Source organism: Coturnix japonica, chromosome 3 (genome assembly GCF_001577835.2).
Source record: "Coturnix japonica isolate 7356 chromosome 3, Coturnix japonica 2.1, whole genome shotgun sequence".
NCBI classification, from domain to species: Eukaryota; Metazoa; Chordata; class Aves; order Galliformes; family Phasianidae; genus Coturnix; species Coturnix japonica.
Window position 1 is genome coordinate 60,027,816 of NC_029518.1, and position 25,406 is coordinate 60,053,221.

Sequence of the window (25,406 nt, forward strand, 5' to 3'; positions counted from 1 at the left end):
ATACTGCTGGGAAGCTGACAAAGTTGGAACTGTTCTCTTTCAGTTACATTTGTGCTCCTGGCATTGAGAAACTGCTCTGAAAAGTACGTACAAAAGAAAACATGTAGCATCTTTTCTTCACACACAAAACAAAAAGACCTGCACTGAAGACTTTCACAGTGCTTAGATGCAAACAAAAAGCAGAAGCCTCAGCCCATCCTCTGAGAAAACTTCTGGATTTCAAGGACAATATTGCCTTACCAGAAGAGGACACTACTCCTGTCATAAGTGAAAGGAACATAGCTTTTAGAAGTGTCCATTGATTTTATGTACGTATTGAACTCCCTGACCCCTCTAACACACAAGTATGAAAGAGGTAGTGCTGTCAGCTCTCCAAAACTACATGATGGAGCGGGGAGGGTTTTAATGGTTCAGAACAGCATAGAAAATACAAAACAAACAAACTCTGGATGTTATTTCTGCAGCTGCAGAACCCACTTCAGAACACCATCTTTTCCTGAACCAATTGTTTGTCCCTTTTCAAGTACTTCGGTAAGAAGCAGTCAGCACTGGTCAGCCAGTTTGGGAATCTGCTGGTGCTCACAACTCTCAAAATTCACCAGCCTGCCTGCTGCAGATTTGGCCCAGAAGCACTGTGGAGTGTCTTGCCAATTTAGCTTGCAGACAGGAGGCAGTTGCTTGTGGCCATTTATAATATTACATGTGTTGTCGGCTGCAGTAATAAATGGGATATCTATAGGAGGAAGCCTGAAAATGTCTTCTTAAAAGGCTACCTCAGCCTTCCTAAATTAAGAACTGGTTTTGCAAAAGCAATTAATTAAAACAGAACATTTAGTCTTGTTTATTTTTTTCAGCAGTGGTACTTGGGGGGAAACCCATGGATTAGGTGCAAGGTTTCATGAAGGCATAGTGCTAGTGTCCCTAAATGCAGCATAACTGCCATTGCCCTACAGCATGGAATACTAGGGTTCAAAACCATGAGAAAGACCCTTCAGAATTGACACCGTCTTCTGGAAGCGTTTTTAATGTTGGGAGCTTAAAAATTACAACTATGGTGCAAAAATGGGTATGAAAGGCTCAGTAACCTTGAAAAGAAAATCTGTAATCCCACTTACTTAAATCACACAAATGTACTCACAGTACGACAGCTTGAGATGCTTCAACATTATTTACCTGTGGGCTTGTTTTGTAGGATCAGGGTAAATAAAATCTTGGCCTTGAACTAATATCTGTGTTTTGGAACAAACACCTCATTGCGGCACGCTGCAGAAGGAAGGAAGCAGAATAGAAATTAGATCACTTTCCTTTCCTACATTATTTCTTGTAAGTGCAGTATTCTTCCATATGGAATAAACATTTCCTGTTGTAGAAATCCTGTAAGAGCCTGCAGCATCCAAATAACTGATAATCCACTGTCACTGAAAACTGGAAGTCAATTAGACCAGCATGTTTAAGGAAGCATTCAAAGCATGCAGCTGATCAGCTCTGCAGTGCTCCAAAAAGACGGTGAGCATGCACTGCCTGAAAACTACTGTGGATGTCAGCAACTGCAGCTTTGCACTATGGAAGGAATTACAAACCTTTACTCATCATGCAGTATAATGATATGGGTGCATTTGATTGCTGCTTTTTGTTTTGTGTCATCTGTGCATCTAGACAAAACCTTGTGCGTGTCTTAGCCTCTCTATTCCCCGTGCTCTAATTCTGCAGTGCAGATACTTTATTTATCTCTGCCTGGAATAATGCTGGTTTGTAACACTATTCCTCAAGTTGTCTGACAGTGCTATTAAATCGAAGCTGTGCTAACCGCCCTGTCATTGCACTGTGAGAACAGCCACAGAGATGGGAGTCCAATTTAATACCAGAAAACTTTGATTTTGATTCAAGTGCTTTTCTCATCCCTGGTTTTAGGAAAATGTTTCAACCATACTTCTGCATCCTGTGCAAATGCTTTAAAAATTAACACAACAACACGAGAAATTCTAGGAATTCCTAAGGATATTCAGTCTTACTTTTGATCAGCCTTTGTTGTCTGACTCTGCTGTAGCGAATCCAAGGTTTTCTTTCTGGAAGGTTGCACAAGGGGCAGGACACCATAACACTACAGCAGCTAAAGTGTCCTGATAATGATGATCTTAAAATCCTAATTCTCTAGACAGCAAAACACTTATGTAAGTCCCAGCATACCTGAAAAGGCCCTTTAGCCTCTGATGATCAGGCAAGTTGTGGATCATACTTTCTGGCCATACTGTGGTGATGGATTTTGTTAATTTGTACTAGGCCAGTTTTTATGCCCAGGATCAATCAAGTAGTTTAGTGGCTGTAATGTGTGCTTGTTCATCTCTCCAAGACCCTTTTTGTTAGGGATGTTCAAAACTAATTTTTATCTGTCTCTGACTTGGTTGGATGCAGACTTCTATTATGATAGAGTGACCCACACAAGTAACTGCAGAAAAGGGAAGAGAGAATCAATTTCTTCAGAAGACTTTCTCTGCTGGAAGTACTCTGGGTATACAGAAAGGGGAAGCCTTGAGAAACCCATCTGCTATTTGTGTGATACCGTTACAGACAATCTGCCTGAATGGGCTGATGGGGAGCTGGAAGAATGGGAGAAAAGGAGAACTAAAAGTAGCAAAGATAGAAACTTATCTTAGGAAATGAGGTAAAAGAGGGAAGAGAGGATCAGCTTGGGATTTGCTTCTTTGAGCTATATTCTTTGCATAAGTCTGAGGGAAGAGCCATGTTCCACCTTGGTGTTTTCACTTATGAGTTCCAAAAACCTACCCTATTGCTGTGTGTTCTTTTCTCTTTGTCTTTCAAACATAATTTTTTTCAGGAGCATCTGTGACCAATTAGTTGAGTCTTTTATTCTTAAGCTTCCTTGATCTGGTTTCCTACCATAATTCATCTTTCCTTTGCAAAAAAATATTCTCAGCTTCTCTTCTTGCAGTTCCTGTGCAAAGAAATAAGCATCACTTCAGTGCTCTCCAACAACAAACTATGCAGCTTCAAAGTTGCGTAAGCTTGGGTGTTTCAATGAGTGGTAGGGTGGAAACGTGTCATCCTGACCGTAGTGTTGACAGCAGATCCATACAGACCCTCAAAGTTTGGAAGAATGAGAGAAAGGGAAGAAAAACAATTTGCTTTAAGGGGAGGGAGTTGTGTTGTAACTCTTTTCAATGTTCTGTGATCATAAAGGACTGAATTATGTTGTTCCTGGGGTTTAAAATTAATGTCATCCATGCAACAGATGTGTGTCATGTATAAAGAACAAATTAAATATACAAATCATGTAAGTTTAAACTATAAATCAAATGCTGTGTGTATATATATATATGATGCTTTGGAAGTGTTTATCTAATTTATCCATTTCTTAGGTGAGATGTATTAGTTTTGCTGCTGAGAGGTGAGCGCATGTTTGGCTGGGTTTTAGGTGTTGCTCTGTTTTCTCTTATTGTCTTCCTCAGTGAGGAGAGGAGACCTGGTAAAACCCTCTTCTAGTCTCTGTTTACATCAGCACTTTCGATCTGGCTGCGTCCAAAACAATTATGTCAAAGCAATTGCCTGCATTTGTTTCTTAGCGTGTTCTCTGGCAACACTGTCGCTTGAGGGTCAAACTAGAATACATTAAACTGGAATTGGGGCAGAAACTGCAGCCAGCTTCAGGTCAATGATGCCTCTTGAGATTCGTGAAAGTGACACTTCTGGGGTTCATTGCATTAACTTCCATAGCATCACTGTGTCTGGCCTGGGTGAGTTACAGAGGCAAATCATTAGTCTCACTTCTCCCATTTAATTCATTCTGTGTGTGTCTGGAGTAAAAGGACAATCCTAGCATTTGGCTTATCCTTTAATATTTCAAAAAGGTTTTTGTCAGTCCTTATGTTAAAGATATTTGCTTTTATGTAGTCTCTATGCATTTCTGTTAAGGAATTTAACACAACAACTCTGTCTTTTGAAGTAAATTTGGGGATTCTAGCTATGTGGTGTTTGTAGTCTAAGTGGAAAGAGAGCACATTTTTCACATAAGCAAGTCTTCAGAAGGCCTAAAAAACACGCATGCACAACTGCTTAGCAGGACATCCTAGTACTGTAGGATGTAGATGGGGATGTGCCAGAGGAAAGTGGGAGAAAAATGCATGTGGGAGGACAGCAAACAATAAGGTATAAAAAATGCACTACTCGGACTGTACTTTATCCAGCTTTGATTCATCTTCTGTTAGAAGCTCTGCCATCTTGATCAAGATCGACTTTTCCAAATTTTTTGCTCTTTAGTGAACAAGGAATTGCCAGTCACACATTTTTGAGCCTTGAGATCCATTGATAGGCTTACCAGGTTTAGCAGAGTTGGTTTGGTGGTGGCATGTGTATGAATGTGTGTGCATATAGGTACATAAATATCACATTTGGCTGGAACTTTTTTACCCTGACATTTTCACAAGCTTTGTTAGTTTAGTTCACTCTGCAGATGTTCTGTACCATGACCAGTTTACATAAGATGGGATGTTCCCTCTGTATTTGTAACCTAGTAGTAGGTAGTGCTGTGTTTTAACATGCATCAATTAGTGAAAGGGACTGAAAGTTTGGAAAACATGTTCTTTTCCTATCTATTGAGTGGAAAAAATATCTGTAGAGTCATGAATAATTAACTATAATGAAATTTTTATGTAATATAATGCCTTTAAAATCTCCAGAGTGGCATGTTTGAACTAAGTTTGAGCTCAAGTAATTGAAATTATTCTATGTATTATTTGCAGAATGTACTTTGCAGCATTCGATCATAAATGGGTTCATCCCAGAAGCTTAAAATAAGCTGGCACAAATCAAACATTCCCCAGCCTTTGTCCCTCCCCCACATTGATGGGATTAATATTTTTGGCCAGAGGCCTGGGTTAAGACAGGCAGCATGAACAAAGACTTTGTGCTGTGTCCTTAAAAACCACCGAATCTAGATATTGACAGGCTGTATGTGAAGCAAATTGAGTAGGCACTGCCCTACACAGAGCACAAGGTCCTTATGAGCCCACCTGCCAGCATCCAGCCTGGGAACACAGCAGTAGAAGCTTCCTTGGTGGCATCCTGGTCTCTCAGCAGGTGATGGGAAAGGAGGTGTGGATGTCCTGAAAGAGCTGGGAGTAGCTGCTCAGAGACACTAGTTAGTTTCCTGGAGTAGCTGGTCCTTTAGTTCATCCTGAAAGGATGAAGCTGGGAGATGAACTATCTACAGGGTAGAGAAGACTCCTTCCTGATGTCACCTTCTTTATCTGTGGGATCCTGGGGTAGGATCTGTCTATAAGCAGCAGGGAGCAGATCAAGTAACTTGCTGAAAGAAGGGTTCACAGGTGCTATCTACAGTGAGTTGTTACAGAGCTGTAACAACCTTCTTCCATTTCCAGAAAGTTGTTTCCCTGTCATCTCAGTTGTCAGCAACTTTGTGCAGTGAAGTGTTGTGTGGAGCCAAGTGGTGGCAATCCAGAGAGAGATGTCTGCAGATCCTATAAAAGGATGACTGCCATCTAAACTAAGACAGTACCTCAGCCCTAAAAGACTGAGCTTTCCCTACAGTCATTCTGTGTGCCATGAGTAGGAAGGCTGTCAGGATTCCTAACATGGAAGAGGGGTGAGCAATATTTATACTGAAAACACAGGACATTGATGCTTTGATTGTTCCTGTGACTGCCAACATTTTGCAGGCCATAGATGTCTGCTAATGGTCCTGCTAACCAAAGCCGAATGGATGTTCATCCTTAAATCATGCATGATCATCTTCACAGCTTGGCAGAGGTGGACAGTACGTCACATGTGATGTGAAGGGTTAATCAGTGGTTAACAACCCCTAAATGATCATTAGTATTAAAAGAAAAGCCCTGTAGTCTGGGTTGGATTCGTTTCCAGTTCCAGTGAGTTTTCTACTTTTGCTGTAGACCCTACAGTTATCAAATTTATGTCCCACATGAGTGCGTCTATGCTGTGAACAAAATAACAAATTTTCCTTTAACCTTTTTTTATTTATAATGAAGCCTCCTGCTCTTCATTGTTTTCTGTGCTTTAGTCTTTTTTTCCTGAACATGCTTCATTTTTTTCAACAATTTATTTGGAGGGAAAAAAAAAATGAAAAAAAAAAAAAAAAATGGCAGAACCTGCTACATTATCCAAGCAGAAGAGGAACAAGAGACAAATACAGAGTTACTATAACCTATGTACTTATCTTTTTGTTTTTCATTTGTTTCTACAGCTGAGGCTTGCATTAGCTCTTTTGGCCACGGCGTTTCATTTGGAATCCATGTTCAGCTGATTGCCCACCAGGACACCCAATCTCATATTTAGTCTCTGCTTCAGAGGATAGAGTCCTCTCTCTCCCTCTCATCCTGTAAGTATGGCCTCTATTCTTTTTTCTAATACAGCTGTTTTACACTTGGCCATATTAACATCTATACTGGTTGCTCACTCCCATCTTTCTGATCTCCTCTTGCTCTGTCTAAGACTTGTACTTTTGTCTGGGGTTTTTTTGCTGTCCCCACTTTTGTTATCTAACTATAATTAGTTAACTTTAATCCGTGTTGCTGATAAGGCTATTAAATAGCAAACAAATGGTCACTAGTTCCTGTGGGAAGCCAATAGGAATCCCGTCTGTTCTCTGATAGTTTCCCATTTACAGTTACACTTGGACTTCTTTCATTTATCACCTTTTTGCTACATCTAGTATGTCCGTGGACTCAGACATGACTTCATCATAAGATATATTTGACTTTTTTGCATGACCGCACATATTGCTCTCCATATATGGAGGCCTGCTCTGAATGGATGGATGGATGGAGCGAATTCCACATGAACTACAAAGCATTCAGTTTCTTTGATATTCTGCAGATTGAGTCAAATGACTTAGACTTCTAATACTGTCAACAACACTGCCTTCATCAAGTGAACTTGTAATGGTTGTATGAAATTACATCGGATTAGTTTGACGGGGTCTGTTTTTCTTAAAGCCAAGTTGACTGACTTTAATTATAGAGATTTGTTAAAGCATATATATTATTAATTTAGTCCTGTGTTTGCTGTTCTAACCTCTACAAAATCCTGGAAACAAGTCAACTGGCTTGTAATTACTTTGTTTCCTTCTTAAACACTGACCCAGTGTGAGCCACCTTCTCGCCCCCAGTACTTTCCCAGCAGCCCAGAACTACTTTAGAAGCAGCAGCAGTAGCTCAAAAGCAGCTCTCCAAAAGCTTCTGAGACAATAAATTTGAAACATCCAGAATCTTGTACCACTGCTGTAGTGGGAACTTATTTTGTCATGATCATAAAAATAACGCCAGGACTTTTACTTGTATCCTAATCAGAAATGTTTACTAAATAACTTCTGCCTCTGACATATAGTTAGGAATTACTCTGCCACTTTTATTGTTCGGGAGCCATCTTTCATAATCTGCTTATTAGAATGAAAAGTCACAAATCTGATTTTATCTGTTTTAATTTTTCCTAGTACCTTCTTGCGTCCTTTATGCAATCTCTATTTTATCTTATTATTATCTTAGTTCTTCTTCCTGTTTTGGTTTTATATATAACACATATTTTTTCACTTCTCTGGTAAGCCCAGCTGTTGGATTTTTCATTGTATGTTATTTTTATCTAGTGTAGTGTTCTTTTCATGGTTGTAACATTTTAGGTATTTAGGAAATGTTTTAAACCATATGCAGATGTAAACAATTTTCTTTAAATTCTGTCTCCAGCCTGATTTAACTTTCATTTGCTATAGTTCTGTGAAAATGCCTCTCAGAAACATACATTGTTTTTAACTTATGTATAGATTAACAGTGTTTGTTCATGTATTGTCTAAAATTCTACTGGTTCGTATTTGATTGCAGACTGTGTTAGTTATTTGCAAAGAAAGGCTCAGTCCTTTTCACTATAAACAAGTAACCTTCTACTGAGACAAGATTTAACAGTCAGGACTGTCTAGTTCCTCTGTTAACCGCCTAAGTCGTATGGCCAGCATGACACTGCACTTGTGCAAGCACTGCTGCTCCCGCGTGTTGGTTTCCCAGTCTGGGGCATACAGCAAGTCACAAAGTTCCACTGTGCTTGATGTGGCAGGGTGACCAAGGGATTTAGCAGTGTGCTGTGTAATTTTGCTGTTGAAACTCTGATCATGATTATGAGTTCTCCATTCCTCTTCATACTGCAAGGCCTGTATTGTGTATGACTCACTGACAAGGGTCAGCTTACTGGCAAGAGGAACTGAAGAAGTCAGTTGTCCTCTCCTGTTCTTTGATTTCAGCTATCTGTAACATACCAGCTAATACTTCAACCTGAATGTATCTTGATTCATAAATATCCAAGATTACTTTCAAGTTCTTAGCCAAACAGGCATTGTTTTTGACACATAGGATGTGTGACATAAGAATCAATTCCCCTCTCCCAACTGAACTTCTTAAGTTCATTACAACTATTCCTTTTAAAATTCTAATAACCAAAATCTAGTCATTAGTTTCCAGGCATTTGCAATGCTACTCTGTGCAGACAAAGGTATTATCCATTTTTATAGATACTTGTAATTAGCACATAAACAGCTGAAAAAGGTCATCCTCTTAAAAGTTCTGCTTTGGTTAATGTTCTACTTGATACTGTGCTTTTGTGCTGAATGTGCTTTTGGTTGCTTATTTAATCTGGTTTCTCTTACCAGCCTGATCTATGGAGTGTGTATTCTTTTCCTACTGAGAGGTCACTTTCTCTTTACAACACTCTACTCCCATAATCCACTAATCTGACATTCTACAGTCTTAAAGGTTTTGTCTTTTTGTGTGAGGTCAGAGGGAAGAGAAGGAAGTCCAGACAGGATCTCCAGATCTCCTGGAATGATAAGCGGTTATGTAGTCACAAGGCACTCAATTCCAATGAAACCCTGCCTGTCTGCTCCAGATTATCATCCAGTTCTGCTCATCCCCTTTTGTATCTCAAATACAAAGAAACAGAGAAATCTCTGTTGTCTGCCTCTTGCTCTGCAGTGCTCTTATTCATTTTCCTGGTGTGGGTGGTTGGTGCTGTCATCAGGGGCCCTTTGGGTCACTGCTTTGTAACCTCATACTCAGAGAACCAGTTAAACTGGGGAGAGCATGCAGGGATCAGGAGGGGAACCTCAAGCACCATCTGCAAAGTACTGCCAGGGTCCAGAGGATGTGCATTTGCTTGTTCATGCATGTGCTATTGGCTTGTGGACCACCTGAGGTTTTTTGGGTCCCTATGCTCCCTTGGATCACAGGTCAAGGAACACTCTTGTAAGATAATCCTGCATGACAGGCAAATGTCCACACTCCATTCTGCATGGCTAACAGGGTCTTCAGGTGTGTTTTTAGACCTCTGCAAAGATATGTTGCTTCATAGGCCACATTCAAAGCACAGTTTTTTCTCTTAAACATATAAACTTTTAGAATGAAAGAAGTAGTAAATTAAATAATGAAAATGCACTTCTTCTGGCTTCAAGGGGGGACTATTAAAAATATTTGCATCTGATGTTTTTGTCACTCATTGAGTCATAGAAAAATGAGCTGAAAGAGACTAGTCCATCCTTTTGAGCATAGGGAGTTCTATGTCTGATGTCTAGCTTTCACATTGCCTTGGGCTGTTTTGTTGTCTTTGCCAATAGAAAGAATTTTCACCCCTGACACATAACCTAAATATCCACAGCTGCCATTCAGTCCATTATTTCAATGTGACTTTCCACTTAGGCCATGAAGGATTAAAGTACGGCCTCCTGTAGGTGCACTGATGAGGCTGCATTAGCTTTAATCTAAAGTACAGGGTTCTGAGTTGTAGCTGAGTCACTACACGAGTATCCCTTGAAGATCATTCCCAGAGCACTATGTGAAATAACCTCAGGTTCACGATGAAATCAAAGTAATGCATCCTTCTCTCTTTTACTTGCCCTCAGAACAGACATAAATCATTAAGTCAGACATACCATATGCTTAGTGATACTTAAGTATTTTAATCAATGTGGAAGGAACCTGCAGCTGCTTTCTAGCTTCCTTTGGAAAATGCACATCATCACAACAGAATATATTTTCATGGCCTTTAGCTGGTATCTGATGACTTTGAAGCTTAACCTTCTCTGCCTGTTAGAAGTGACCTGCAGTATGTAGCGTCCTTGGCGAAACAAAGTTGAGAATCACTGGACTTAGTGGAACTGTAGCTGGACAGCAGAGGACTGTATACATTGTCTCTGCCACTCTTCCGTATGTGACAGTGCCAGTGAGGACCTGTATCCTTCTCTGTCCCATTTTCCAAGGTATTCTTCAATGCAGTCTCAGCCTCCTGCACTCTCTCTCCAGATTTCATAATCTCTCTTCAAAATGGAAGAGATGGTAGTATGTAATCTAGGAATCCAAATTTATCTCCAGGGTTGATGTGTTTTAACCTGTATAACTCTGAAGTTATTTTCCAGGCTGGGTACAACCAGACTTTCACATTGCTTGCTGTGGTGAACTAACTCTGGCCAGCAGCTAAGCACCCACCCTGTCACTGTGCCCCAGCAGGAAAGGGTGAAAGCCAAGCAAGCTCATGGGTCAAGATATAAACGGTTTAATAAGAGAAAGAAATAAAAAGAAAACAAGTGATGCAAAAGCACTCCCTCAGCACCTCCCACGAGCAGAGCAATACCAGCCAGCCTCACAGCAACAGCTGTTTGCAGAAAAATTCACCCCCCCCCCCCCCTCTTGCTGAGCATGGTTCCCTTAGGTTGGTTTGTGTCAGCAGTCCCAGTTGTGTCCCCTCTTAGCCTGCTGCCTCCCAGCCCACTCACTGCGGGGGTGCAGGGTAAGAAACAGAGAAAGCTTTGATGCTGTGCTAGCATTTCTCAACAGAGACTAAAACACTGGTGTGTTATCAGCCTGTTTTGGTCAACTTTAAGCATGGCCACTGACTGGCTGCTGTGAACAACTTGACTCCATCCCAGCCAGACCCAGTACTCTTACCTAAGGTAACTCAGCTGTTAAGCAGTGAAACCACAGTGGTAACAGCTAGATTTGAGAAAATAGGTCTCACTTGTCACACCATTTTTTTTCTATGTCAGTGTAGGCAGAGTTGTAGTCTCTTTCCACTACTGACATACTCAGACTTCAATGCTCCAGTTGTTCAATGGCCTTTTTCACCACATGGTTTCCTTCTTCAGGTTTTTGTTGGTTTGTTGTTTTTTTTTTTCTTTTCTACTGTTGTAGCTAAAGCCATTTGCAGTTCTGGTGAGAAGACTGGAGATTTCTTGTGATCTGGCCTCAGGCAAATTTTTGCTCCTGCTTAGGAAGGAGAGTCTAGTTGAATAGGGAATCTAAGGAACATTTCTAAAATAGTAGCAGTAACCTAGTAACCTAGGTGAAATGTGAACCCCTTCAGGAAGGAGCAGTCTTAAATGGTCACAAAGCATATCCTTTCCTTGTTTGAGACTCAGCTTGCTCACGTTTTGTTGCTCTCACAGCACACTGAGTTCATCAGTCACAAACCAGCAATCAGGCAAGGCAGATTTGTGCATAGGAAAAGAGGGATGAGGAGGCAGCAGTGGTGTTTTTTGTTTTTGTTTATAAGAGAAAATCTTTCTCTATGCTTCTTATATGTTTCAAAGAAGCAAATAGGCCAAATTTCCTCACCTCCCCCCCTTCCCTTCTCTTCCCTGTCCATCCATATTCACACTCAGTTCCCCTCTGTGCAGCTCCCATGCTGTGAATCAGATGAACACCCATTAATCCTGAGTAGATTCTAAAAATAAGAATTGAGAGGGGAAAAAAAATCAGAACAGTGTGCATCAACCTGCAATCATCTTTTAGTTCTCTTGGGGGGGGGGGGAAAGAAATAGGAAATCAGTGGAGACACTGTTTCACTTCTTCTCTTTCCAAGATAAAATGCTTCTGACATTTGCAGCAGTTGTTCTTCTGATACAGGATTTCTATTTTATATACTTAAAAGGCACTTTAAAATTTAGGCACATTTGCTCAAAATGCTTATGCAGGCCATCCACCCACTTCTCTCAGCTGCTGAATAGAGCTACCACAAGCAACTTGATGAAGGAGGAATGTAGCTTGAAATCATGCTACTGAATTTACATTGTCTTTTTAAGTGTTACCCAGAGCCGAGGACAGACCCATCCTTTCTGTGTTTTTCACTGCAGAGTAAGCTGTGTGTTCACTGTGTGTAGTTGCTGCCTTAATTTCAAAGCTTTCCTGAACTCATCTTAAGAACAACAAAAAGGAAAGAAATCCTAGCTGAAGGTTTGTGTCTGACTCGCTCTTCAGTGTGGATGCAGAACCTGTGGGCATTACTTATCTGCTTGTCTGTAAGTAAACTTCTTTCTTTTAGACTGCATCTGAAAGTTGGTTGTTGCTGGAAAAAGAAAGGAAAAAAACCAGGGAGAGCATCTCCTCACAACTCATCTTCCCATTCTCTAGGGCATCCTTCTTTTAAAGAAATGAGTACCCTGACATTGTACAGGGTGTATCTCAGATACTGCTACTTTAAGAGATTGCAGGGTGAGACTATTTTAAATTACTTTGTATGTTCTGTTCTGGGTTGTTGTTTTTTTTATTCCTGGAAGGAGTGTATCACACAGAATGGAAAAGAATTTGCTGTACTTTGAAAAAGACAAGGCCGTAACATTCACGGACTCAGCTGGCTGGCAGAGAAGTTAGGAAATGGGGAGGGTGGCAGAGTGTGTTTCTTGATGGCGGCTGGGAGGGTTCGTGTCCTGCTCTTTCATCAGTTACATCGGGGAGCTTTTGATTGCAGTCACACTGTGGTAACACATTTCCTTTTGGCCTTGACGTGTAACCCTCCCCAGCCAGCCTCCAGCCAGACCCACAGCAGTGGCCCTCCAGCCAGCACCATGCATAGAGACAGTTCTTGTCTCTCCTGCACAACTGGAGCACTGACTTCCTTTTTCCTCTCTGGCCTCTAGTAAATGTGACCTAGTTCTGGCTAGTTTTCTTACTTTGAAGCTACACAGGGGCTGGAGAGATACTGTACTGTACCCACTGAGTGTGACCAGAAGGACGATGGATCTGTCAAAAAGTTTATCACTGGCTTTCAGTGGTTCTGCCCCATGAATCATGCTCTCAGCCGCTGACAGAATGTAAGTCCAGTTGCAGTTCATTGAAATCCTTCATCTTGCACTTCCTTTTGCTAGTTCTGGCCTCAAAGGCTGACCAAAACTAAACACACAAGAAGTAGCACAAATCTTCATTTTGTGTAATTGACTTTTATCTTGGATCCCAAAGTGGGCAAGGAGGGAAGGCAAGCTATATTTGCAGACATGTTGCAACTTAAACATGGCCTGTCATGTCAGGAAGATACCATTCCCAAGGCCATGTCCCAGTCATGCTGACAGTGGGGAGGAACAGCAGGACAGACAGCAGCCTTCCAAAGCTCTCTGCCAGCCCTACTGATCTCATGACCATGGGAGCTGCTGGTTCTCCAGAGGGGCTTCTGACATTTATTGCACAAGACTTCTACAGCAACTTTATGCCAACAAGAAACAATAGCAAGGGCGCTCCAGCACCGTCAAAGGCATTTGCTTTGGGTCAGAGCAGTATGGCAGCAGGAGTTCATCTAAAACCATTCTTCCTGCTGTTCCTGTGATGGAAGTTCTCTGACACTGAGCACTGCCTGCTCCTTTTGCCAGGCATGGGGCTGCTGCAGGCAAACAAGCAATTAAAATGCAGAGATTTTTCTGCTCAGCCCACTGAAGGAGAATCTGGTCGTGGAGCTTCAAAAGATTCCCTTCAAAAACCAAATGAAAGCAGCCTAAGCATTTTTCAGTGCTGTTTTCTTGTGGAAAATGCTGTTTCAATGAATACATTGATCCTGCTACATGCTCAACTCAAAAGTCTTGCCCTGTTGTTTCAGGCCTATTGTTCAGGAATACCACACTGTGTATGTGCACATTCTTAATCGCCACAGAAAATCCAGCGCTAGGATTGCATCTTCTCTGATTTCCATTTTTTAGTGCAGTATGGAAGGCGCTGAGCACATGTAGATTTGCAGGAGGTCTACACAAATCCCCAGTCATCTTTTAACACTAAACCAAATCTATCACATAGCAACATTTTTTTTTTTGTATCTTTTTGACTCCTATAAGTTGCTAAATCACTGGTCAAGCTGGGTTGGAGGCAGTCCTCTAACAAATCTGCAATGGTCCAGTATGCTCTGACCAGACTTATAGTGCTATTCCACACGTTGCCCTGAAAACAGATTCTGGGCATCCAAAATGCTACTATCAGCATACACCTAATTCAAGGAAAGGTCATTGAGCAAACAGCTTGAAAATTCTCTGCAGGACAAGTTTTAAGTGCCTGTTTGTTGCCCATCTTGGGCTGCCTTCCTAATGACCTGTTGTAATAGTCAAAGTGAGTGAACAAGACTTCTCTGAAAAATGAATTTTTTAATGCATCTAAAGCTTGTGTTTGAAAATACTCCCTCAGTTTCTCTCCAGGGATCTACTGATGGTGATGTGAAAAGTAAAACAATTCCAACTTCAGGGTAAATTTCTGTGTAGATTATTCCCTCTCTCTGGCCTGCAGGAGGCATTCCACAGAAAGCTGAACTCTTTTCAAAAGTTCCCGTAGTTCTTATTCTTGGAAAGCCTTTTCTGTTCTTTTTGTTTCTTCCCAGAATGTGGCATTTTGAATATTAAATCCTACTGCAACTCGTGAAACTTGGCTTATTTGATGTCACAGTCTGATATGCTGTGGTGCTTTCAGCAAAACATGAAACACCAAGAAGATATCCCTTAGGGAATATTTTGTTCAGTGCCATGCTGGATACAAGCCTTGGTTTGATTAGCAAGTACCACAGAGTCTGAATAAAAGCCAAAGGTTTTATTCTTCCGATTCCTTTTCAACATGACTGTTTTTTAATTCAGTTTTCCTGCTGGTGCTTTCCTGTCAAGATTTGTAAGATTTGGTCAGAAAAAGACAGTTGACAGTTACCATTCAACCAGTCTTTCCCTTTCATATCTCTCACTGAAAGAAGTTCTCCCGAAAATAGAGATTTTCTCCACAGAAAGCTGTGGAGAGAAAGAGGAGCCCAGCTCTGCACTCACCCCGTCTCTTCATCCCACGGCACATGGGAGCATGCAGAACAAGTAGATGTTTCCCTGCATCTCACCTTGTAGCCCCCTCAAGCGTTTTAAGGACACACTTGCTCCTGAAGTTTATTTTTTTGAGAAAAAAATCAGGTTCTGAAACAGGTACTGTAAGTCAGTAAGCTGTACTGTGTATGCTGTAATTCAGAAAGCTTCTGATGCTGTGTGGCTCTGAATTTACACTACTTATCCTCCCATCCATCTCTCCTTCATGGTTTGCAACTGCAGGAGCTTGAGTAGACCACGTTTTGTCTTCTCATTTTTCACATATCACACATTTTGCTTTTAAAGTACAAGAAATGAGCATTTCTTCATACTCCTGGACTTTCCCAGACTTTATCACCAAACAGAAAACTGCACTGAACATAATTAAGAAGCCATGAGTATATAAAAACTTAACAACAATAAAATTACCTTTATATCTTTGTCAAATAATGTTTCCACCACGTGGGAGGAAACTACTCTTCCGGTTAGGCTGATGTTGGATCACTTGCAGTGTAAATGTTGAGTCCAAGAAATATAAGAGGGACAAGAGGAGAAGCAAATATCGTAATGGTTATTTTCATTTGTCTCTAAGGAAGTCTTGGAAACTATGTAAATGTTTTATATTTTCATGAAAACACATGTTTTATATTGCCCATAAAAATGCATCTTGTAAACAAATAAAAGCAATATGTTTGCATTGGAAAAGTTAATTTTAATCAGGCTGGTTACATACCTTTTAAGAAAATCAGTGGCAAATTATGATAGCCCTGTATGACTCTATAATTTGTAGATCTGAGAAGTGGGGCCTTTCCTAATGGACATGGAATAAAATCTTGTTCCTTTACCGTAAGTTGCACAGCATGTTGGATGAACAATATTATGTGCTTGTCTCCTGAGAATTCAGTGTGAAACAGCTCCAGATTTTGTTTGATGATCTCAGTGCTGGCTAAATAACTCCAGCCTTCCAGTGCTCCAAGTGCTGACATGTGGGGTGAGGAGACTTTAGGATGTGAAATGCCTTCTCTGTGATACTGAAGGAGATTAGTTTTTGGACTCCATTCATTCATGTGAAGACTGATGCTGAATGGAGTTTACATTTATTGTCTATGAAAACCCTGAGTTAGCTGAAATCTCTTGAAGCATGAACTCACACATGTATTCTCTCACATTTAGCAAACTCTCCATGATATAAAGTAGTTGGCTGGAGTCTTTCAGACAGGAATAGACAACTTCAAAGGAGTTGGCTCGAAAAGTTGCATGCACATTAACACCATCTCTTACGTTTTACAAGAGAATACATTCAAGCAGTCTTTATGCTTGGATTGTCTGGACACTGACAAAGTGGAAAGGGGCAACAGACAGAAAAAGCCTTTCTGTCAGCCACCAACTGCATCAAATTCTCCCTCCCTGTATGCTGCCATTGCAGAGAAAAGGAGCAAAAAAAACCCAAACAAAACTCAAAACAGTGATAATTCCTTGCTTTTCTATTTGTATTATTCCTTATAAAAAGAAATCCCCAAATGGTTATTTTTGTTCAAAGAATATTGGTACTTATGTGTGCTATCTCCTGCTTTATACGCTTTTTCAGAATTAATACTTTGAAAGATTTTGTTTTAGCTTTTTCTTCATCAACTGACTAGAATGAGCAAATGAAGCGTGCAGGGTTGTGATGGCTCTTGTGACTTGGTACGTGAAATCTTCCCAAATTTCTGTGGGAAATCTTAACCTGCTCAGCTGAAAGTTTGCAAATGAGTGATAATGCTAGTTGAAAAATAATTCTCTCATACATATATTTTCATGTCTGCAAAAGCAGCAGCTACAAGAAAATCTCTTCTTGCCCCTACCTTCCCCAGTACTCTCTGAGACTTCTTTCATTCTTTCGCTTTCTTTTCTACTTTTTTCCAGTGAAAACACATGGGAACAAGTAAGAGGAGAGAGAGAGAGCTGGAGGGGGAGAGGGAGGAGGTGATAGAGTTTCACAGGGAGGTAAGGTTTCAATCCAACAAAAAGGCTGCTGAGATTCTGCATTAAATAGTAAAGCTTACATTAACACTCCACTGGTTTGAAGTGAATGAATGTATGTGCCAGCACTTGCAGCTTTTAATCAGAGCACTTCAGTAGCTCACTCTTCTCCATCTGAGTCTCTTGATAGGGGATTTCCCTTGCAGCATCACCTTGTGCAGCAGCATTTATTCAGCTGCCTGAGTCTTGCTTCTTGTGCTCAGGTCCAAGAAACAAGTCCCTGACTCGTCCCTCCAACTCAACACACTGCTCTCCTTGTGATTCTGCTGTGCTCCTTTGTGTCTCCGAGGTTCCAAAAGAACCCAGGAAGGCTTTACCTTTAGGTGGGCAAAAACAGTACATAGTTATTCACTGCTCGCACAAAGTGTGGATGACACCAAGCTGAGTGGCAAAGTTAATATACTAGAGATAGGGAAAGCATGCAATCCAGGGGGACGTGAACATGCTTGAGAGTTGGACCTGTGGGCCTGTGCAAACCTCATGAAATTCAAAAAGGCCAAACGCAATGTCCTGCATCTGGGCTGGGCAACTCCAAGAACAAACACAGTCTGGGCAGAGAATAGATTAAGGTCAGCTCTGAGAAGAAGGACTTAGGAGTGTTGTTTGATAAGAAGCTCAACACGAGCTGTCAGTGTGTGCTTGCAACCCAGAAGGCCAACTGTATCCTGGGCTGCATCAAAAGAAGCATGACCAGCAGGTCAGGGAGGTGATTGTCCCCCTCTGGTCTGCTTATGAGAGACCACCGGCAGCATTGCATCCAGGCCTGGAGCCTGCAGCACAAGAAGCATGTGAAGCTGTTGAGTCCAGAGGTGGGATACAAAGATACTCAGAGGGCTGGAGCACCTCACTTATGAAGAAAGGCTGAGGGAGCTGGCTTTGTTCAGTCCAGAGAAGGCTCCAGGTAGACCTCACTGTGGCCTACAAGAAAGCTGGAGAGGGACTTTTTACAGGAGCATGCAGTGATAGGACATGAAGAGGGTAGATTTAGATTAGGTATAAGGAAAAAATTCTTCACTCAGAGGATGGTGAGATATTGGCACAGGCTTCACAGTGAATGGCTCATCCCTGGAGGCATTCAAGGCCAGGTTGGATGGGGCTTTGATCTGGTGGTTGGCAGCCCTGCCCACAGCATGGGAGTTGGAACTAGAGGATCTTTAAGGCGCTTTCCAACCCAAACCATTCTGTGATACTATGAAAGATGACTTGGATACCTTCTCACCCTTTGTGGTCTCTGTGGGATCCCCTGGGGTCGTTGCCAGTCCCAGAAATGGACGATCTCAAGCCCCAGCATAGAACTCTCTATCTCCAGCCCCAGCTCTAAAGATTTGGTGAGGGCACACCAATGGGTAATTGATATATCTCATAGAAATGGAGAACAGTGAAAAGAACACCTTCAAAGTGAGCTAGGATTGAAAGGTAGTAAATGTGTGCTAACTGCTAAGCAACATAGCTCAGGGAAATATATTAAAATGAAAATTGTTTTTCTGAAGAGGCTTGCAGAATAATTGACAGTATCTTCAAACTGTGGAAAATACCCTTCAACAGAAGGGGTTTTTAATTAGGCAGGTTAGACTTAAGGAGAGGGTATCTAGGTGTCTGTGAACTGTCACAGACAACAGGGAGCTACTGCATAATTTTTCAAGCATTAGCAGCAGAGGAATATGCTTTTTCTGAATCCCAGGAGTTTGTCAAAACTAATTTCCTGTGTTGATATTGGGGTAAGGCATACAAAATAGCCAGCCTGGCAGCTACAGAAAAATGAGGATATTTGAAAAAGGATATGCTTTTTATTTACTCTAAGTGACGGATATTGGCTGAAATGCGAAAAGAAATAAGGGGAGAAAAATGTGCTTTGCTATACTTTTTTTTTCTCTGTGCTGTGCATTTTCTGCCTGCCTGCTTATATGTTCTGGAGAAAGTATGCCTAGGAATTCAATTTTTTTAAAGATTTTTTTCTGTTGTCACTGCTTTTTCTTTTCAATGTTAGTGTCTAGAGCACAGTTTGTGCCAAGCTACATGTAGGATTTGCAGCACCTGTTCAGATTAAGGGTCCATGCAGATGGTATCTGATTTCCTAGATCCATCATCCTCGACTTCAGAAACCTTGGTTTTGTTCCAAGATTCAGACAGCATCAATAGCAAGGAATTCAGTAGCACCAGTACATTAATTCAACATTAGAGCTTATGGAGGGAAAATAACACCAGGTAACAGAGCTGACCTCTGAGGGCTGCGTCTAAATGTGGAGGCTCATCCTCTGTTTCCCTGTACCTACACAGAAGTAGGCTCTTAACTTGTCTGCAGTTAACTACAAGAGATTATTACCCCAGGCATTGTTATTGCCCCATGGGGATGCTGAGTATGAGATTATGAGAGTTAAGAACTGTAAATCAGATTTATCTGAAGTGTACATTCTTGTTTTCCCCGTGTCAAAGACCTGGGCTTTGAGGCTGTCTTCATAGACTATGTTAGTTCCTCCGTAACTTTCTCAGCTTTCTCAGCTCATTTATATTTTCAGCTACCCCAGTATCTGGCATCAAGATGTCTTACCCTTCCGTTCAGAACTGCATAAAGGAGTGTTACTTTTGTTTCAATGTTTCAAATGTGCTATCTGTTTAGTTCACTCCTACTTTCCTGTGCTGTAACTATTGGCTCACTGTATCTGCTTTTCTATCTGGCACATTGAGCTCCAACAATGAAAGCCACACTGCCTTTACATGAAGGGAGCTCTTGCATGGTTGGCAGTGTCAGAAGTGAACAATGAGTTAAGTGAGTGCCTTGCTCTGGAGGCAGACCTGAACAGCTCTAGCTGTACTTTTTGGCTGTGGCTTTGCCTTCTGGTTATTCTCCCCTGGCACAAAGGGCAAGCAAGAGAGGTTTCTTTCACCCACTGCTTCCATGCAGGCAGCTTTCTGGAAAGGCTGGTCAGAGATCTGAGGCTGCAATAGGAAAAGGTAGGGCCTCCTTCTCTGGCCCTGGTAAGGAAGAATGTGTCATGAGTTTTCCCAGTATGTTGCTGTCTATTTTCAAGCAGGTTGTTGGGTTTGTTTTTTTTCAAAAATCAGCTTTTGAGCAGTGAACTTAATTTGATCCTCATCATAAGTAGGTTTGAAAGAGACCTGTGCTCATAAGTGTGCTAATATCTCTCTTTTTCCTGTCTCCCATAGGATTTTAGATAATGGGCTGTGTGCAATGTAAGGACAAAGAGGCAACAAAACTGACTGACGAGAGGGATGGGAGTTTAACGCAAAGCTCAGGCTACCGCTATGGCACAGATCCCACGCCACAGCACTATCCAAGCTTCGGTGTGACTTCAATTCCAAACTACAACAACTTCCATGCCACAGGAGGCCAAGGACTGACGGTGTTTGGTGGAGTCAACTCCTCCTCTCACACAGGAACACTGCGTACAAGAGGAGGAACGGGTGAGTTACAAAGTCTTGTTTTGGTGCACCTGTTAAGTATCAATCACATTATGAGGCCAGGGTCACAGCTGCATGCTTTGGGGTAAAGCTACCTCATTAATTACTGCAAAGATTTAAGTTGAAGTGGAGCTGGGTCCTCATCACCACCCTTGCAAGCTTGCAGATGGTAGTTCACTTGGGGGATGAGAAATTATGTATACGTGTCCAACTGACTACTTCATCCCTCTACCAGGGAATGGAAAGTGTGGTCTAAGCCACCTCAAGTGGTTAATAGGAAATTCTTGATGTAGATATGTCTACACTCTCTTAAAAACCCCTTTGCCTATTTGAAATGCTTGCTTTGTGTGTGGCCACCAAACCAAGAGGAGTGCTAACTCTACAAACTGAAGGAAGTGGTGTGCCCACAAGAATTAGCAGGAGGTGATAGCAAGAGGCTTCAGTTTATTTTGCTCCTCAACAATTGAAATGGCTTACATTTGGCTTAGCCACCTGGCCTCATGAGGCTCCTTTCCCTTCTGTCTTTTGGTGATAGAATGTAACTCACTTATCTTCCTCTTCAGGTGTAACTCTTTTTGTGGCGCTTTATGACTATGAAGCAAGAACAGAAGATGACTTAAGTTTTCACAAAGGAGAAAAATTTCAAATTCTTAACAGCTCGTAAGTTTTAGGCTTGGAAATAAGCTTTTTAATATTTTGAAACTTACAATGTTGGCAGTTATATTTGTCTTCCTACATTATTTGTAAAACATAATGTTGGATATTTGAGATATGTAGGGATTTTACTCTGCTTATTTACTTGTCTTTGCTTGGTTTTAGAGAAACAAAACCTCAACCACATGCAGCTTTGTTTCAAAAATAAGCATTTGTTACACGTTCAGAACTGAAATTACCAGTTCTGAGCTTTACCAGAAGTAATAGAAATTCTACAGGACTTGTATTAGCACTTTCTACAAGCTGATGCAAGTGTCTCTGCACAGGAACAAGCTAAAAACCAATTCACAGAGGAGAAATTGCACAGACTTGCATGTCAACATAGGTTTAAAAGTCATAGTTCTTCTTGTAAAGGAGGTGATACAGTCTGAGCTTGCTAGTAAGTGAAGTGAAAACACATCGCTGTACAGTTGCATTTCACATGAAAGCCACATTTTCATCCTGGAAATCATCAACTTAAAATTAGTTTTATTACCTGTCCAGAGGAAAAGAAAATCCCAAAGCAATTTAAAAATAACAACTGAAAATCACTGTGCTGTTGACCTATATCACAACATCTTGTAATTTTTTGGCTCAGAACTTAAATTTGAAGGCTAAGTATTACATTTAGTGTTACTACCATGTACAGGCAGAAATGGGTTTACCGCCAAATGTGTATCTTTTAGAGGCTTTTTGATATTTTTCTCATCTTTATTTCTTATACAGTGTGGCAGTGTGGCAAAATCATCCCTGGTGCAGGTCCTGTTAATTTTAATAAAACGACTCCAAGGTTGGAGTTGGCTCAATGTGAATTAAAGTTAAAAAAATAATAATAATTTTAAATCAGGTAATTCTGTGGAATATTTCATGAAGCCACAGAGCTGAAGAGCTTTGATGTAGATGAAAGCACAGAAACTTCAGTTACAACTTGTAGAGAGAAAAGCAGTTTAAAAACCTCTCTACTTTTAAATTACCCTTTGGAAAAAAATTCTTTTTTAACCTATTATCCCTTTTTTTTCATGTTGCCTGCTGCTTTCCCAGTGTTACGTGAGCTGTGTCATAACTTGAAATGAGTAGAAATTGCATTTATTATAAATTCTTTACACGTACCAGTTGATGAAACTAGGGGGTGCTCACAGGGGGCTTGTGATGCAATGACACTTGGAGTCAGTGGGACAGAAAGATTGCAGGTGGTTGCAGTGCAGGCATTTTGATGCACGTAGTTACTGCCTGGAGGAAGGTTATTTAAGAGTAAAAAAGGAAAACAGTCAAACATCTACTGACTTTCCTGTAGGGATTTAGGAGCTCAGTTCCCAGCTCAGCCTGCTGAGCCACTGGACCTAACCACACCCCTGGAGTACTGACAGCAAGGCTGGGAATCTCCAGAAGACAGCTTTTGTGTGAGAGTGTTTCATCACTTCTATCAGAAACAACATGAAAGCAGCCCATTTTTTAGAGTCTGCCGCTGCTGCTTGCAACCAGGAAGCACAGAAGTGCACTAAACCAGTTTTTCCGGAATTTTTGAGGGGAGCAGGTTTTTCCATAACTCTGAACAAATGAAATTTGATTTGAGCTCTGGGTGAAAAGTTCAGGTCAGCAAGACCATACAGAGGGTGTCCCTGCAATATGGTGTCAGGAGTGGTCCTTTTCTGGAGTGGTTCTGAGCAGGGGCTGACTTCAGAGCCCAGAAACGTCCCTCTATCACCATCTCTGCTGCCACTCCTGCCTGCCCTGCCCTGCCCCAACTAGCTCCATTGAGTAGTCTTCTCCTAACCTGGGCTTGTCAGGTGGGTGTCTAAAATTAGCTGTGAAAAAAAAAAAAAAAAGATACTATTCTTCCTCCTTTCTGGCAGTGCTTTGAGAGATTTTAGGTTTCCCTGCCAAAGCAGAGAGGGGTGTTCTTGATGTTGCTCTGATGTAGGGCACTTCTTTTTTCCTCCCTAGATACGATGAGATACCTCCATCTAGTGGACTGTCTGTGCAGTAAGGAGAAGAAATGGGAGCTAGTGATAATGGTGCGGTTCTGCTGGCTGTTTCTAACTGCTGTGAAGGAGCTGGACTGTTTATCAGCAGTCGTATGGCATAATCTCTCAGAAATCAACTACAGCAGCATATGGGAGTAGCATTAGCACTTCAGCTGGAAAAGTTAGGAACACAAACAGGGCCATTTGCCTGACATGCTAATGTACATAATGTGTATTAAAATAGTGACAGCTGCCAGCATCTACAAAAGCTAGTTCTTATTCACTTTTTGAGCTGTAGAATTGGAAATATTATTTTTTGAACCATCACAACTGTTTTCTGGCTGTTTTCCTTAGTCTTTCAAGCTGTTAGAGAAAGTGGAGTTGAAAATGTAAAGTAAAAGCTCACCTTCACACAGCCTCTTCTGCCTATTTCTGATAGCCCAGTCAATGTGATTTCTGTGACTGTTTGCTTACTGAAGAGGCTGGATTTTCTGGCCATGTTTGATGTGTTTCAATTAGTGACAGAGAGAGGAACTGAGAATGAGTTTCTAAGCAGTCCAGAAATAGAAAAGAGAATGTTTGTTTCTGGCAGTAGGAGTTAGACATTGGGGGTATTAGGGCTGAGAACTAAATACAAATTGCTTAAATTCCAAATCACTGCGTCCTGTAAAATGCTAAGCAATATTATCTGTTAAAGCTGTGAGTTCTACAATGATGTGCAATGTCTGAAGGGCAGTTGTGTACCTGACTGTACAAACAGGTGTGTGACAAAAACTGATGCTGAGCCCGATGGAGTAGAGCCATAAGATTGTCCAGCATGGAGTCCTTAATATTGAAATGCCATAGAAGGATGGGAGGTTGTAGCTATCAGAAACACAGCTAAGTCCTTTGCTAATTAAGATAACTCCTCCAGGTGACCTAGAGAAGGAACCTAAAGGATGAAGTGTTATCTTTAAGGACGGTCTAAATCTCCGTGCTGATAGATGGTTTTTTGATGTTTTGGGATTTCAGATGGATTATGCTTGTGGAAGTCTGAATGTCACATTAGAATCAGCAGTGGATGTGACAGAGTTCCATTTGGCAGTTTTCCTATAAGCTCTCTCAAGGGTCTGTATTAGAATAATTGCTATGGAGACAGTTTTCAATATTCCAGTTCAAATTCAACCATAACCAAACCTGCCATTATGCTCCATTCAGAAGGCTGCATTACTAATCACTGCTGAAATAATAATAGCTGCAAAAAAAATGTAGATTTTTGTGGTTGAGATGCAAGCAGCTCTCTCCAAAGTACACCCTGATACAGGGAGGAGCTGCTGAGAGTTTTACCACCTGCCAGTTCTGTTAGCAGTCAGATCATTGTCCCTACAGCTGTGTCTCTCTCTCACTTTTCCTCACCTTTCTTTCTGCAGGGAAGGAGACTGGTGGGAGGCTCGGTCCCTGACAACAGGCGAAACTGGTTACATTCCCAGTAATTATGTGGCTCCAGTCGATTCCATCCAAGCAGAGGAGTATGTTTTCTTTTCACCATAAAGACCCATTAGTGCTGTTTTAGAAGGGGATTCAAGTTTGTTTTGATGGATTGCAGTGATTTTTCAGATGCCTTACATTATTTTTATTTCAGTTCTTGACTGCACTGATAAATAATTAGGTAATTAGTAACAAAAGAAGCACAAGCTCAGTGTTTTTTCAATGTCAAAACAAAGGAAGAAAACCTTAAGGAATGCTGGTCTGTTTTCTTTATTCAAGTGTCGACTAATTTCAAGAGAAATACGCCCTCAGTTTTCCTGAAACAATTTGCAAAAAATGTTTGGAGTCAATTGGTGTGCAGACTTAAACATTTTACCAACAAGTACCTTCCAAGAGGTTGAAAGCCTACTAAGCGTACAGTAGGCAGCATAATGAGACGCATCTATGCAAAAAATAGAGTGATGTGTGTAACTATATTATTTCCAGTGTTACGTTGGAGTATTTCACATGTCTGCATATGGCCATGGCACAAAGTGTGGCTTGTGGACATCATCTGAATCAGTTCTGCAGAAGGCCATGGGGTCTACTGTAGAGATACTGCAGCCTGTACCTTAGGTTACTTTTTCGGTAGTTCACTGATGTTTTTTGATAACTGAGTTATAAGGACACCAAGTATCATCTGGAATAGCTTTGTCTTAGTTGTTTGTGAAACTCCAATCAACCAAAAGAAAGCA

The 25,406-nt window shown here is 41.2% G+C and overlaps 1 protein-coding gene across 1 annotated transcript in view; it reads left to right on the forward strand.

Moving 5' to 3' along the window:
- FYN (FYN proto-oncogene, Src family tyrosine kinase) overlaps positions 1 to 25,406 on the forward strand; it is a 125,741-nt gene that overhangs the window by 66,915 nt on the left and 33,420 nt on the right. Inside the window, exons 3-6 of the mRNA XM_015858717.2 lie at positions 6,236 to 6,370; positions 20,294 to 20,551; positions 21,112 to 21,208; positions 24,615 to 24,713. Of these exons, the coding sequence (XP_015714203.1) occupies positions 20,305 to 20,551; positions 21,112 to 21,208; positions 24,615 to 24,713 (443 nt within the window). The 5' untranslated portion in view covers positions 6,236 to 6,370; positions 20,294 to 20,304. The remainder of the gene's footprint in view (positions 1 to 6,235; positions 6,371 to 20,293; positions 20,552 to 21,111; positions 21,209 to 24,614; positions 24,714 to 25,406) is intronic.